The sequence below is a fragment of the Oncorhynchus keta genome, chromosome 1, assembly GCF_023373465.1.
Source record: "Oncorhynchus keta strain PuntledgeMale-10-30-2019 chromosome 1, Oket_V2, whole genome shotgun sequence".
NCBI lineage: Eukaryota > Metazoa > Chordata > Actinopteri > Salmoniformes > Salmonidae > Oncorhynchus > Oncorhynchus keta.
The window spans coordinates 60,055,895-60,072,486 of record NC_068421.1 but is presented as its reverse complement, the minus strand read 5'-3'; the positions used below and the strand labels follow the sequence as shown (position 1 = coordinate 60,072,486).

General features: G+C 43.0%; 1 protein-coding gene across 1 annotated transcript in view; it reads right to left on the bottom strand.

Annotated features, from left to right (window-relative positions):
- LOC118358805 (protein unc-13 homolog A-like) overlaps positions 1-16,592 on the bottom strand; it is a 76,297-nt gene that overhangs the window by 44,752 nt on the left and 14,953 nt on the right. Inside the window, 6 exon segments of the mRNA XM_052529706.1 lie at positions 229-436; positions 626-655; positions 1,511-1,565; positions 1,797-1,867; positions 1,945-2,068; positions 2,543-2,660. Coding sequence (XP_052385666.1) covers positions 229-436; positions 626-655; positions 1,511-1,565; positions 1,797-1,867; positions 1,945-2,068; positions 2,543-2,660 — 606 coding nt within the window.

Sequence of the window (16,592 nt, the reverse complement as noted above, 5' to 3'; positions counted from 1 at the left end):
AGAACTGGACAGGGAAAAGCGACCACGTCCACCTCCCCTGCATGTTTTTAGATTAGTACAACTGTAGGATAGCAGCGTGTAATAAAATAACTTAAAGGTATGTTTCAAATGAAAGAGAGGAGACAATGAAAGGAAGCTTATTGGGACGAACCCCCCATTGAGACCCCGAGTGGTGAACAAGGTAATGAAGCAGGTAAGGATGACAGAACAGGACAGGAGAGAGGTTACCTCATGGGTCTCTGGTTGTCGTAGTCCAGCTCTTGGATGGAGCCGTTGTAGGAGGTGTGCGAGGAGTAGCGCAGGTCTCTCTGGATGGGGTACTGGTGCATGGAGGCGTTGGGCTGAGACGTGGTGTAGAAGGGAGGGGGGATGCTGTTACTGGTCTCACTGCGGTAGTCGCTGTCTCTGTCGTCCACCGCACTGTCTGGGTCTTCGTCTACACAGGAAATGGTTGAAATGTGATGATGATTATCATGATGTGAGGCTGGGTTCATCTGTACTCATTATGCTAGTATGTGCTTGGTGACATAATTAAACCTAGCAATATAGGCCTGCAGTACAAGGTTCCATTTGAGTCAGCATACATTGTTCGCTAAACTGTGTGAAAAAAGCTAGAAAGACTTACTTTGCTGGTCTCCCCAAAGACTCCAGTTACCTACAAGGACAGAGGGTAAGTAGATAATAAGTTACCACATAATTTCTTTATTTGGGCCTGAGCCATAAACTCCACCAATGCTAAATAATGTGCACAGAGCAGTGGGTAGTCAGCCATAACTGACTACCCAGCATCCCATCACTCAAAGCGCATTCGCAGACTCCATCCGTAAACACTCACTGAAACACAGCATGCATGCGGACAAGCACTCACACACATACTGACCAACCTTTACGGCTGATCTCTCACAAATCGTCTCTCACAAATACCCACTGACAGACTGAAACACCCACCACAGCCCAGACTCATCCACAGTCGTTTCCACCCACCCACATGGGCTGTCATCATCAGACAGTCAGGGCTGTGTCTGACAGGGCAGTGTAAGTATGCCAGCACACATCCATCACACAGCTAGCAGGCATAAATCACTGTGTGTGGGGCTGACTATGAGGCAGGCCTGCTGGCTCGATTCGTCATGTCAGCTTTTCTCCCTCCCTCCCTCCTTCCTTCCCTCCCTCCATCCATCCGCCTGCCTGCCTTTCTGCCTGCTGCTTCCCCTCTAATCTGCATCCCAAAGACTCGGGAGGAGTGAAGAAGAAGGGGGGAAGAGGAAGAAGAAGAGGAGGAGGAATAAAGTGAATATGAGGAGGAGGGAGGATAAGGGAGGATAGTAATGAGGGAGAGAAGGAGAGTGAAGAAGAGGAGGAGGAAGTGGAGAAGGGGAGAGTGACAAGTAGGAAATGTGTGTGTGTGTGGGGGGGGGGGGCAGGAACAAAGTGAAAAGGAGGATGAAAGGGAGGAGGGTATTAGAGGGTGTGGAGAGTCTACAGCCAGTATCAAGTGTCTACTACTCACAGCACTGAGTTGATGGCGCTTGCAGTGGTCTCTCCTCCTCCTCCTGGTATGTGTACTGCAACACACACACACACACAATAGATACAGCTGACTGACACTGTACATTGCACTGCAGCTAATCTAACATGGGGTAATCACCATCTAGGAGAGTTCTGGGTGTACCGAGAGGTCTACATCATATTTAATGCATAGAGTAAGTGATGACTTCTGTAATTACTGATAGCCCTGCCTTGTGGCGGGCGGGTAAGATGTAAACACAGAGGGAGGAGAGGAGGAGATGCCTTACGTCCTGGTCCCTCATGGCATTGAGTTGCTCCAGTTTCTTGGCCCAGTATCGAGCCTCATCCTCTGGAATGTCTGAAGCAGAAAGACCCATTCACTGGTCAGTCACTAAGGACACATTCATGCACGCACGCACGCACAAACACACTAACCTAATGGCAGTTCAAAGCGGGTGTCCAGCAGCACGCGGTGGAAGGTGGGGTCTTTGGTGCCGGTGATCTCATTCTCAGCCATGATGACCTGGGAGTCCAGGGTCAGCCACTGCCCTGGCCCATCCTAGCACGAGCACACACACACACACACACACACACACACACACACACACACACACACACACACACACACACACACACACACACACACACACACACACACACACACACACACACACACACACACACACACACACACACACACACACACACACACACACACACACACACACACACACACACACACACACACACACACACACACACACACACACACACACACAGAGGAATTCACTCCCTGTAGGTTATCCATCTTTACCATCCGAGAACACTCCCCTTAAACTCCTTTCATCCCTGATATGAAGTGTATTCCACCTTAAACACTTTGATGTAGCTTGACAACAAACAGTATGAGTCTATTGTTGTGATGAACTAGCGTTTGAGCCTCGGATGTGCTGCTGGTAAACCGCCTTGTGCTCTCAGGAGGGTGGAGTGTGGTGGGGAAGGAGAGGGGGCGTCGGGTGGGGGCGTACCGTACCTCATTAGACTGGCGGATGTTTTGCAGGGGGATCCACAAGGTCCCCACCATGGTGTCCCAGATTAACCCTTTGTTCCACACCTCTACCGTCAGCCCCAGGTCCAGCCTGTTGATCTCACTGCACAGGGAGAGAGAGAGAGGGGGGTGAGAAGGTGTAGAGAAAAAGAGGGAGACAAGAAGATGAGGAGGGAGAGAGAGAGAAGTGATGAGATGAGGAAATAAACTAAACAGACAGGGAGACCGAAATGACAAAACCTTGATTGAGCAACAGGGCCTGGAAATATAGAACCCATCTTATATAGAAGTGAAATATATATACCATAAGGTACCAAGCGCTAATCTAATAGAACAAAGAGCCAATGTGGTTCACCCTGTGGTGGATGTGAGTCACTGAGCCACAGAGAGCTGTCTGAAGCGGAGAGGCGAGGTCAATAAGGCAGAGTGAAGGAGACCAGTATTATTTCCATCAGGGAAAACAGGAGTTACTTCTAGCAGGAAAAAAGCGTATAGAGCTGACTGTCCAGGACTGATTTGGTCAATAACATATATACACTGGGCACCTCCATTATCTCAAGTATCCACACAGCTATACTCAGATTGCATCCCCATGGTACCTGACCCTTGGTCAAAAGTAGTTCTGTATAGGGACAGCCAGGAATCCCCTTGTGACAGGGGGAGTGGAAGATTGTTGTGTGCAAGCTTCACAAATGTGTTTAACTTGTTCAAACATTTCTACCCTGTCTATCTATGGGTAACAGGGTTGATGTGTTATTCTAGCCTGTCTATCTATGGGTAACAGGGTTGACGTGTTATTCTAGCCTGTCTATCTATGGGTAACAGGGTTGATGTGTTATTCTAGCCTGTCTATCTATAGGTAACAGGGTTGATGTGTTATTCTACCCTGTCTATCTATGGGTAACAGGGTTGATGTGTTATTCTAGCCTGTCTATCTATGGGTAACAGGGTTGATGTGTTATTCTAGCCTGTCTATCTATAGGTAACAGGGTTGATGTGTTATTCTAGCCTGTCTATCTATAGGTAACAGGGTTGATGTGTTATTCTAGCCTGTCTATCTATAGGTAACAGGGTTGATGTGTTATTCTAGCCTGTCTATCTATGGGTAACAGGGTTGATGTGTTATTCTAGCCTGTCTATCTATAGGTAACAGGGTTGACGTGTTATTCTAGCCTGTCTATCTATAGGTAACAGGGTTGACGTGTTATTCTAGCCTGTCTATCTATAGGTAACAGGGTTGATGTGTTATTCTAGCCTGTCTATCTATGGGTAACAGGGTTGATGTGTTATTCTAGCCTGTCTATCTATAGGTAACAGGGTTGACGTGTTATTCTAGCCTGTCTATCTATAGGTAACAGGGTTGACGTGTTATTCTAGCCTGTCTATCTATAGGTAACAGGGTTGACGTGTTATTCTAGCCTGTCTATCTATAGGTAACAGGGTTGACGTGTTATTCTAGCCTGTCTATCTATAGGTAACAGGGTTGACGTGTTATTCTAGCCTGTCTATCTATGGGTAACAGGGTTGATGTGTTATTCTAGCCTGTCTATCTATAGGTAACAGGGTTGACGTGTTATTCTAGCCTGTCTATCTATGGGTAACAGGGTTGATGTGTTATTCTAGCCTGTCTATCTATAGGTAACAGGGTTGATGTGTTATTCTAGCCTGTCTATCTATGGGTAACAGGGTTGATGTGTTATTCTAGCCTGTCTATCTATAGGTAACAGGGTTGATGTGTTATTCTAGCCTGTCTATCTATGGGTAACAGGGTTGATGTGTTATTCTAGCCTGTCTATCTATGGGTAACAGGGTTGACGTGTTATTCTAGCCTGTCTATCTATGGGTAACAGGGTTGATGTGTTATTCTACCCTGTCTATCTATGGGTAACAGGGTTGACGTGTTATTCTAGCCTGTCTATCTATGGGTAACAGGGTTGACGTGTTATTCTAGCCTGTCTATCTATAGGTAACAGGGTTGATGTGTTATTCTAGCCTGTCTATCTATGGGTAACAGGGTTGACGTGTTATTCTAGCCTGTCTATCTATGGGTAACAGGGTTGATGTGTTATTCTAGCCTGTCTATCTATAGGTAACAGGGTTGATGTGTTATTCTAGCCTGTCTATCTATGGGTAACAGGGTTGATGTGTTATTCTAGCCTGTCTATCTATGGGTAACAGGGTTGACGTGTTATTCTAGCCTGTCTATCTATAGGTAACAGGGTTGATGTGTTATTCTAGCCTGTCTATCTATGGGTAACAGGGTTGACGTGTTATTCTAGCCTGTCTATCTATAGGTAACAGGGTTGATGTGTTATTCTAGCCTGTCTATCTATGGGTAACAGGGTTGACGTGTTATTCTAGCCTGTCTATCTATGGGTAACAGGGTTGATGTGTTATTCTAGCCTGTCTATCTATGGGTAACAGGGTTGATGTGTTATTCTAGCCTGTCTATCTATGGGTAACAGGGTTGATGTGTTATTCTAGCCTGTCTATCTATAGGTAACAGGGTTGATGTGTTATTCTAGCCTGTCTATCTATGGGTAACAGGGTTGATGTGTTATTCTAGCCCGTCTATCTATGGGTAACAGGGTTGACGTGTTATTCTAGCCTGTCTATCTATGGGTAACAGGGTTGATGTGTTATTCTAGCCTGTCTATCTATAGGTAACAGGGTTGATGTGTTATTCTACCCTGTCTATCTATGGGTAACAGGGTTGACGTGTTATTCTAGCCTGTCTATCTATGGGTAACAGGGTTGATGTGTTATTCTAGCCTGTCTATCTATGGGTAACAGGGTTGATGTGTTATTCTAGCCTGTCTATCTATGGGTAACAGGGTTGACGTGTTATTCTAGCCTGTCTATCTATGGGTAACAGTGTTGATGTGTTATTCTAGCCTGTCTATCTATGGGTAACAGGGTTGATGTGTTATTCTAGCCTGTCTATCTATGGGTAACAGGGTTGATGTGTTATTCTACCCTGTCTATCTATGGGTAACAGGGTTGATGTGTTATTCTAGCCTGTCTATCTATGGGTAACAGGGTTGACGTGTTATTCTAGCCTGTCTATCTATGGGTAACAGTGTTGATGTGTTATTCTAGCCTGTCTATCTATGGGTAACAGGGTTGATGTGTTATTCTAGCCTGTCTATCTATGGGTAACAGGGTTGACGTGTTATTCTAGCCTGTCTATCTATAGGTAACAGGGTTGATGTGTTATTCTAGCCTGTCTATCTATGGGTAACAGGGTTGATGTGTTATTCTAGCCTGTCTATCTATGGGTAACAGGGTTGATGTGTTATTCTAGCCTGTCTATCTATAGGTAACAGGGTTGATGTGTTATTCTAGCCTGTCTATCTATGGGTAACAGGGTTGATGTGTTATTCTAGCCTGTCTATCTATGGGTAACAGGGTTGATGTGTTATTCTAGCCTGTCTATCTATGGGTAACAGGGTTGATGTGTTATTCTAGCCTGTCTATCTATGGGTAACAGGGTTGACATGTTATTCTAGCCTGTCTATCTATAGGTAACAGGGTCGATGTGTTATTCTAGCCTGTCTATCTATGGGTAACAGGGTTGATGTGTTATTCTAGCCTGTCTATCTATGGGTAACAGCTTTGACGTGTTATTCTAGCCTGTCTATCTATGGGTAACAGGGTTGACGTGTTATTCTAGCCTGTCTATCTATGGGTAACAGTGTTGATGTGTTATTCTAGCCTGTCTATCTATAGGTAACAGTGTTGATGTGTTATTCTAGCCTGTCTATCTATAGGTAACAGTGTTGATGTGTTATTCTAGCCTGTCTATCTATAGGTAACAGGGTTGATGTGTTATTCTAGCCTGTCTATCTATGGGTAACAGGGTTGATGTGTTATTCTAGCCTGTCTATCTATGGGTAACAGGGTTGACGTGTTATTCTAGCCTGTCTATCTATGGGTAACAGGGTTGATGTGTTATTCTAGCCTGTCTATCTATGGGTAACAGGGTTGATGTGTTATTCTAGCCTGTCTATCTATGGGTAACAGGGTTGATGTGTTATTCTAGCCTGTCTATCTATGGGTAACAGGGTTGATGTGTTATTCTAGCCTGTCTATCTATGGGTAACAGGGTTGACATGTTATTCTAGCCTGTCTATCTATAGGTAACAGGGTTGATGTGTTATTCTAGCCTGTCTATCTATGGGTAACAGGGTTGATGTGTTATTCTAGCCTGTCTATCTATAGGTAACAGGGTTGACGTGTTATTCTAGCCTGTCTATCTATGGGTAACAGGGTTGACGTGTTATTCTAGCCTGTCTATCTATGGGTAACAGGGTTGATGTGTTATTCTAGCCTGTCTATCTATGGGTAACAGGGTTGATGTGTTATTCTAGCCTGTCTATCTATAGGTAACAGGGTTGATGTGTTATTCTAGCCTGTCTATCTATGGGTAACAGGGTTGACGTGTCATTCTAGCCTGTCTATCTATGGGTAACAGGGTTGACGTGTCATTCTAGCCTGTCTATCTATGGGTAACAGGGTTGATGTGTTATTCTAGCCTGTCTATCTATGGGTAACAGGGTTGACGTATTATTCTAGCCTGTCTATCTATGGGTAACAGGGTTGATGTGTTATTCTAGCCTGTCTATCTATAGGTAACAGGGTTGATGTGTTATTCTAGCCTGTCTATCTATAGGTAACAGGGTTGACGTGTTATTCTAGCCTGTCTATCTATGGGTAACAGGGTTGATGTGTTATTCTAGCCTGTCTATCTATGGGTAACAGGGTTGATGTGTTATTCTAGCCTGTCTATCTATGGGAAACAGGGTTGATGTGTTATTCTAGCCTGTCTATCTATGGGTAACAGGGTTGATGTGTTATTCTAGCCTGTCTATCTATAGGTAACAGGGTTGATGTGTTATTCTAGCCTGTCTATCTATGGGTAACAGGGTTGACGTGTTATTCTAGCCTGTCTATCTATGGGTAACAGGGTTGATGTGTTATTCTAGCCTGTCTATCTATAGGTAACAGGGTTGATGTGTTATTCTAGCCTGTCTATCTATGGGTAACAGGGTTGATGTGTTATTCTAGCCTGTCTATCTATGGGTAACAGGGTTGATGTGTTATTCTACCCTGTCTATCTATGGGTAACAGGGTTGATGTGTTATTCTACCCTGTCTATCTATGGGTAACAGGGTTGATGTGTTATTCTAGCCTGTCTATCTATAGGTAACAGGGTTGACGTGTTATTCTAGCCTGTCTATCTATGGGTAACAGGGTTGATGTGTTATTCTAGCCTGTCTATCTATGGGTAACAGGGTTGATGTGTTATTCTAGCCTGTCTATCTATGGGTAACAGGGTTGATGTGTTATTCTAGCCTGTCTATCTATAGGTAACAGGGTTGATGTGTTATTCTAGCCTGTCTATCTATGGGTAACAGGGTTGACGTGTTATTCTAGCCTGTCTATCTATGGGTAACAGGGTTGATGTGTTATTCTAGCCTGTCTATCTATGGGTAACAGGGTTGACGTGTTATTCTAGCCTGTCTATCTATGGGTAACAGGGTTGATGTGTTATTCTAGCCTGTCTATCTATGGGTAACAGGGTTGATGTGTTATTCTAGCCTGTCTATCTATGGGTAACAGGGTTGATGTGTTATTCTAGCCTGTCTATCTATGGGTAACAGGGTTGATGTGTTATTCTACCCTGTCTATCTATGGGTAACAGGGTTGATGTGTTATTCTACCCTGTCTATCTATAGGTAACAGGGTTGATGTGTTATTCTACCCTGTCTATCTATGGGTAACAGGGTTGATGTGTTATTCTAGCCTGTCTATCTATAGGTAACAGGGTTGATGTGTTATTCTAGCCTGTCTATCTATAGGTAACAGGGTTGATGTGTTATTCTAGCCTGTCTATCTATGGGTAACAGGGTTGACGTGTTATTCTAGCCTGTCTATCTATGGGTAACAGGGTTGATGTGTTATTCTAGCCTGTCTATCTATGGGTAACAGGGTTGATGTGTTATTCTAGCCTGTCTATCTATGGGTAACAGGGTTGATGTGTTATTCTAGCCTGTCTATCTATGGGTAACAGGGTTGATGTGTTATTCTACCCTGTCTATCTATGGGTAACAGGGTTGATGTGTTATTCTACCCTGTCTATCTATGGGTAACAGGGTTGATGTGTTATTCTAGCCTGTCTATCTATAGGTAACAGGGTTGACGTGTTATTCTAGCCTGTCTATCTATGGGTAACAGGGTTGATGTGTTATTCTAGCCTGTCTATCTATGGGTAACAGGGTTGATGTGTTATTCTAGCCTGTCTATCTATGGGTAACAGGGTTGATGTGTTATTCTAGCCTGTCTATCTATAGGTAACAGGGTTGATGTGTTATTCTAGCCTGTCTATCTATGGGTAACAGGGTTGACGTGTTATTCTAGCCTGTCTATCTATGGGTAACAGGGTTGATGTGTTATTCTAGCCTGTCTATCTATGGGTAACAGGGTTGACGTGTTATTCTAGCCTGTCTATCTATGGGTAACAGGGTTGATGTGTTATTCTAGCCTGTCTATCTATAGGTAACAGGGTTGATGTGTTATTCTAGCCTGTCTATCTATGGGTAACAGGGTTGATGTGTTATTCTAGCCTGTCTATCTATGGGTAACAGGGTTGATGTGTTATTCTACCCTGTCTATCTATGGGTAACAGGGTTGATGTGTTATTCTACCCTGTCTATCTATGGGTAACAGGGTTGATGTGTTATTCTAGCCTGTCTATCTATGGGTAACAGGGTTGATGTGTTATTCTACCCTGTCTATCTATGGGTAACAGGGTTGATGTGTTATTCTACCCTGTCTATCTATGGGTAACAGGGTTGATGTGTTATTCTACCCTGTCTATCTATGAGTAACAGGGTTGATGTGTTATTCTAGCCTGTCTATCTATGGGTAACAGGGTTGATGTGTTATTCTAGCCTGTCTATCTATGGGTAACAGGGTTGATGTGTTATTCTAGCCTGTCTATCTATGGGTAACAGGGTTGATGTGTTATTCTAGCCTGTCTATCTATAGGTAACAGGGTTGATGTGTTATTCTAGCCTGTCTATCTATGGGTAACAGGGTTGACGTGTTATTCTAGCCTGTCTATCTATGGGTAACAGGGTTGATGTGTTATTCTAGCCTGTCTATCTATGGGTAACAGGGTTGACGTGTTATTCTAGCCTGTCTATCTATGGGTAACAGGGTTGATGTGTTATTCTAGCCTGTCTATCTATAGGTAACAGGGTTGATGTGTTATTCTAGCCTGTCTATCTATGGGTAACAGGGTTGATGTGTTATTCTAGCCTGTCTATCTATGGGTAACAGGGTTGATGTGTTATTCTAGCCTGTCTATCTATGGGTAACAGGGTTGATGTGTTATTCTAGCCTGTCTATCTATGGGTAACAGGGTTGATGTGTTATTCTACTCTGTCTATCTATGGGTAACAGGGTTGATGTGTTATTCTAGCCTGTCTATCTATGGGTAACAGGGTTGATGTGTTATTCTAGCCTGTCTATCTATAGGTAACAGGGTTGATGTGTTATTCTAGCCTGTCTATCTATGGGTAACAGGGTTGACGTGTTATTCTAGCCTGTCTATCTATGGGTAACAGGGTTGATGTGTTATTCTAGCCTGTCTATCTATAGGTAACAGGGTTGATGTGTTATTCTAGCCTGTCTATCTATGGGTAACAGGGTTGATGTGTTATTCTAGCCTGTCTATCTATGGGTAACAGGGTTGATGTGTTATTCTACCCTGTCTATCTATGGGTAACAGGGTTGATGTGTTATTCTAGCCTGTCTATCTATGGGTAACAGGGTTGATGTGTTATTCTAGCCTGTCTATCTATAGGTAACAGGGTTGACGTGTTATTCTAGCCTGTCTATCTATGGGTAACAGGGTTGATGTGTTATTCTAGCCTGTCTATCTATGGGTAACAGGGTTGATGTGTTATTCTAGCCTGTCTATCTATGGGTAACAGGGTTGATGTGTTATTCTAGCCTGTCTATCTATGGGTAACAGGGTTGATGTGTTATTCTACCCTGTCTATCTATGGGTAACAGGGTTGATGTGTTATTCTAGCCTGTCTATCTATGGGTAACAGGGTTGATGTGTTATTCTAGCCTGTCTATCTATGGGTAACAGGGTTGATGTGTTATTCTAGCCTGTCTATCTATGGGTAACAGGGTTGATGTGTTATTCTAGCCTGTCTATCTATGGGTAACAGGGTTGATGTGTTATTCTAGCCTGTCTATCTATGGGTAACAGGGTTGATGTGTTATTCTAGCCTGTCTATCTATGGGTAACAGGGTTGATGTGTTATTCTACCTGTCTATCTATGAGTAACAGGGTTGATGTGTTATTCTAGCCTGTCTATCTATGGGTAACAGGGTTGATGTGTTATTCTAGCCTGTCTATCTATGGGTAACAGGGTTGATGTGTTATTCTAGCCTGTCTATCTATGGGTAACAGGGTTGATGTGTTATTCTACCCTGTCTATCTATGGGTAACAGGGTTGATGTGTTATTCTAGCCTGTCTATCTATGGGTAACAGGGTTGATGTGTTATTCTAGCCTGTCTATCTATAGGTAACAGGGTTGACGTGTTATTCTAGCCTGTCTATCTATGGGTAACAGGGTTGATGTGTTATTCTAGCCTGTCTATCTATGGGTAACAGGGTTGATGTGTTATTCTAGCCTGTCTATCTATGGGTAACAGGGTTGATGTGTTATTCTAGCCTGTCTATCTATAGGTAACAGGGTTGATGTGTTATTCTAGCCTGTCTATCTATGGGTAACAGGGTTGACGTGTTATTCTAGCCTGTCTATCTATGGGTAACAGGGTTGATGTGTTATTCTAGCCTGTCTATCTATGGGTAACAGGGTTGACGTGTTATTCTAGCCTGTCTATCTATGGGTAACAGGGTTGATGTGTTATTCTAGCCTGTCTATCTATAGGTAACAGGGTTGATGTGTTATTCTAGCCTGTCTATCTATGGGTAACAGGGTTGATGTGTTATTCTAGCCTGTCTATCTATGGGTAACAGGGTTGATGTGTTATTCTAGCCTGTCTATCTATGGGTAACAGGGTTGATGTGTTATTCTAGCCTGTCTATCTATGGGTAACAGGGTTGATGTGTTATTCTAGCCTGTCTATCTATGGGTAACAGGGTTGATGTGTTATTCTAGCCTGTCTATCTATGGGTAACAGGGTTGATGTGTTATTCTAGCCTGTCTATCTATGGGTAACAGGGTTGATGTGTTATTCTAGCCTGTCTATCTATGGGTAACAGGGTTGATGTGTTATTCTACCTGTCTATCTATGGGTAACATGGTTGATGTGTTATTCTAGCCTGTCTATCTATGGGTAACAGGGTTGATGTGTTATTCTAGCCTGTCTATCTATGGGTAACAGGGTTGACGTGTTATTCTAGGCTGTCTATCTATGGGTAACAGGGTTGACGTGTTATTCTAGCCTGTCTATCTATGGGTAACAGGGTTGATGTGTTATTCTAGCCTGTCTATCTATAGGTAACAGGGTTGACGTGTTATTCTAGCCTGTCTATCTATGGGTAACAGGGTTGATGTGTTATTCTAGCCTGTCTATCTATGGGTAACAGGGTTGACGTGTTATTCTAGCCTGTCTATCTATGGGTAACAGGGTTGATGTGTTATTCTAGCCTGTCTATCTATGGGTAACAGGGTTGACATGTTATTCTAGCCTGTCTATCTATGGGTAACAGGGTTCACATGTTATTCTAGCCTGTCTATCTATAGGTAACAGGGTTGATGTGTTATTCTAGCCTGTCTATCTATGGGTAACAGGGTTGACATGTTATTCTAGCCTGTCTATCTATAGGTAACAGGGTTGATGTGTTATTCTAGCCTGTCTATCTATGGGTAACAGGGTTGACATGTTATTCTAGCCTGTCTATCTATGGGTAACAGGGTTGACGTGTTATTCTAGCCTGTCTATCTATGGGTAACAGGGTTGATGTGTTATTCTAGCCTGTCTATCTATAGGTAACAGGGTTGATGTGTTATTCTAGCCTGTCTATCTATGGGTAACAGGGTTGATGTGTTATTCTAGCCTGTCTATCTATGGGTAACAGGGTTGATGTGTTATTCTAGCCTGTCTATCTATCTATGGGTAACAGGGTTGATGTGTTATTCTAGCCTGTCTATCTATAGGTAACAGGGTTGACGTGTTATTCTAGCCTGTCTATCTATGGGTAACAGGGTTGATGTGTTATTCTAGCCTGTCTATCTATGGGTAACAGGGTTGATGTGTTATTCTAGCCTGTCTATCTATGGGTAACAGGGTTGATGTGTTATTCTAGCCTGTCTATCTATAGGTAACAGGGTTGATGTGTTATTCTAGCCTGTCTATCTATGGGTAACAGGGTTGACGTGTTATTCTAGCCTGTCTATCTATGGGTAACAGGGTTGATGTGTTATTCTAGCCTGTCTATCTATGGGTAACAGGGTTGACGTGTTATTCTAGCCTGTCTATCTATGGGTAACAGGGTTGATGTGTTATTCTAGCCTGTCTATCTATAGGTAACAGGGTTGATGTGTTATTCTAGCCTGTCTATCTATGGGTAACAGGGTTGATGTGTTATTCTAGCCTGTCTATCTATGGGTAACAGGGTTGATGTGTTATTCTAGCCTGTCTATCTATGGGTAACAGGGTTGATGTGTTATTCTACCCTGTCTATCTATGGGTAACAGGGTTGATGTGTTATTCTAGCCTGTCTATCTATGGGTAACAGGGTTGATGTGTTATTCTAGCCTGTCTATCTATGGGTAACAGGGTTGATGTGTTATTCTAGCCTGTCTATCTATGGGTAACAGGGTTGATGTGTTATTCTAGCCTGTCTATCTATGGGTAACAGGGTTGATGTGTTATTCTAGCCTGTCTATCTATGGGTAACAGGGTTGATGTGTTATTCTAGCCTGTCTATCTATGGGTAACAGGGTTGATGTGTTATTCTAGCCTGTCTATCTATGGGTAACAGGGTTGACGTGTTATTCTAGCCTGTCTATCTATGGGTAACAGGGTTGACGTGTTATTCTAGCCTGTCTATCTATGGGTAACAGGGTTGATGTGTTATTCTAGCCTGTCTATCTATAGGTAACAGGGTTGACGTGTTATTCTAGCCTGTCTATCTATGGGTAACAGGGTTGATGTGTTATTCTAGCCTGTCTATCTATGGGTAACAGGGTTGACGTGTTATTCTAGCCTGTCTATCTATGGGTAACAGGGTTGATGTGTTATTCTAGCCTGTCTATCTATGGGTAACAGGGTTGATGTGTTATTCTAGCCTGTCTATCTATGGGTAACAGGGTTGACGTGTTATTCTAGCCTGTCTATCTATGGGTAACAGGGTTGATGTGTTATTCTAGCCTGTCTATCTATGGGTAACAGGGTTGATGTGTTATTCTAGCCTGTCTATCTATGGGTAACAGGGTTGATGTGTTATTCTAGCCTGTCTATCTATGGGTAACAGGGTTGACGTGTTATTCTAGCCTGTCTATCTATGGGTAACAGGGTTGACGTGTTATTCTAGCCTGTCTATCTATGGGTAACAGGGTTGATGTGTTATTCTAGCCTGTCTATCTATGGGTAACAGGGTTGATGTGTTATTCTAGCCTGTCTATCTATGGGTAACAGGGTTGATGTGTTATTCTAGCCTGTCTATCTATAGGTAACAGGGTTGATGTGTTATTCTAGCCTGTCTATCTATGGGTAACAGGGTTGACGTGTTTTTCTAGCCTGTCTATCTATGGGTAACAGGGTTGATGTGTTATTCTAGCCTGTCTATCTATAGGTAACAGGGTTGATGTGTTATTCTAGCCTGTCTATCTATGGGTAACAGGGTTGATGTGTTATTCTAGCCTGTCTATCTATGGGTAACAGGGTTGATGTGTTATTCTAGCCTGTCTATCTATCTATGGGTAACAGGGTTGATGTGTTATTCTAGCCTGTCTATCTATGGGTAACAGGGTTGACGTGTTATTCTAGCCTGTCTATCTATGGGTAACAGGGTTGATGTGTTATTCTAGCCTGTCTATCTATGGGTAACAGGGTTGATGTGTTATTCTAGCCTGTCTATCTATGGGTAACAGTGTTGATGTGTTATTCTAGCCTGTCTATCTATGGGTAACAGGGTTGATGTGTTATTCTAGCCTGTCTATCTATGGGTAACAGGGTTGACGTGTTATTCTAGCCTGTCTATCTATGGGTAACAGGGTTGATGTGTTATTCTAGCCTGTCTATCTATGGGTAACAGGGTTGACGTGTTATTCTAGCCTGTCTATCTATGGGTAACAGGGTTGATGTGTTATTCTAGCCTGTCTATCTATAGGTAACAGGGTTGATGTGTTATTCTAGCCTGTCTATCTATGGGTAACAGGGTTGATGTGTTATTCTAGCCTGTCTATCTATGGGTAACAGGGTTGATGTGTTATTCTAGCCTGTCTATCTATGGGTAACAGGGTTGATGTGTTATTCTAGCCTGTCTATCTATGGGTAACAGGGTTGATGTGTTATTCTAGCCTGTCTATCTATGGGTAACAGGGTTGATGTGTTATTCTACCCTGTCTATCTATGGGTAACAGGGTTGACGTGTTATTCTAGCCTGTCTATCTATGGGTAACAGGGTTGATGTGTTATTCTACCCTGTCTATCTATGAGTAACAGGGTTGATGTGTTATTCTAGCCTGTCTATCTATGGGTAACAGGGTTGATGTGTTATTCTAGCCTGTCTATCTATGGGTAACAGGGTTGATGTGTTATTCTAGCCTGTCTATCTATGGGTAACAGGGTTGACGTGTTATTCTAGCCTGTCTATCTATGGGTAACAGGGTTGACGTGTTATTCTAGCCTGTCTATCTATGGGTAACAGGGTTGATGTGTTATTCTAGCCTGTCTATCTATAGGTAACAGGGTTGACGTGTTATTCTAGCCTGTCTATCTATGGGTAACAGGGTTGATGTGTTATTCTAGCCTGTCTATCTATGGGTAACAGGGTTGACGTGTTATTCTAGCCTGTCTATCTATGGGTAACAGGGTTGATGTGTTATTCTAGCCTGTCTATCTATGGGTAACAGGGTTGACATGTTATTCTAGCCTGTCTATCTATGGGTAACAGGGTTGACGTGTTATTCTAGCCTGTCTATCTATGGGTAACAGGGTTGACGTGTTATTCTAGCCTGTCTATCTATGGGTAACAGGGTTGATGTGTTATTCTAGCCTGTCTATCTATGGGTAACAGGGTTGATGTGTTATTCTAGCCTGTCTATCTATGGGTAACAGGGTTGATGTGTTATTCTAGCCTGTCTATCTATGGGTAACAGGGTTGACGTGTTATTCTAGCCTGTCTATCTATGGGTAACAGGGTTGATGTGTTATTCTAGCCTGTCTATCTATGGGTAACAGGGTTGACATGTTATTCTAGCCTGTCTATCTATGGGTAACAGGGTTGACGTGTTATTCTAGCCTGTCTATCTATGGGTAACAGGGTTGATGTGTTATTCTAGCCTGTCTATCTATGGGAAACAGGGTTGATGTGTTATTCTAGCCTGTCTATCTATGGGTAACAGGGTTGATGTGTTATTCTAGCCTGTCTATCTATAGGTAACAGGGTTGATGTGTTATTCTAGCCTGTCTATCTATGGGTAACAGGGTTGACGTGTTATTCTAGCCTGTCTATCTATGGGTAACAGGGTTGATGTGTTATTCTAGCCTGTCTATCTATAGGTAACAGGGTTGATGTGTTATTCTAGCCTGTCTATCTATGGGTAACAGGGTTGATGTGTTATTCTAGCCTGTCTATCTATGGGTAACAGGGTTGATGTGTTATTCTAGCCTGTCTATCTATGGGTAACAGGGTTGATGTGTTATTCTACCTGTCTATCTATAGGTAACAGGGTTGACGTGTTATTCTAGCCTGTCTATCTATGGGTAACAGGGTTGATGTGTTATTCTAGCCTGTCTATCTATGGGTAACAGGGT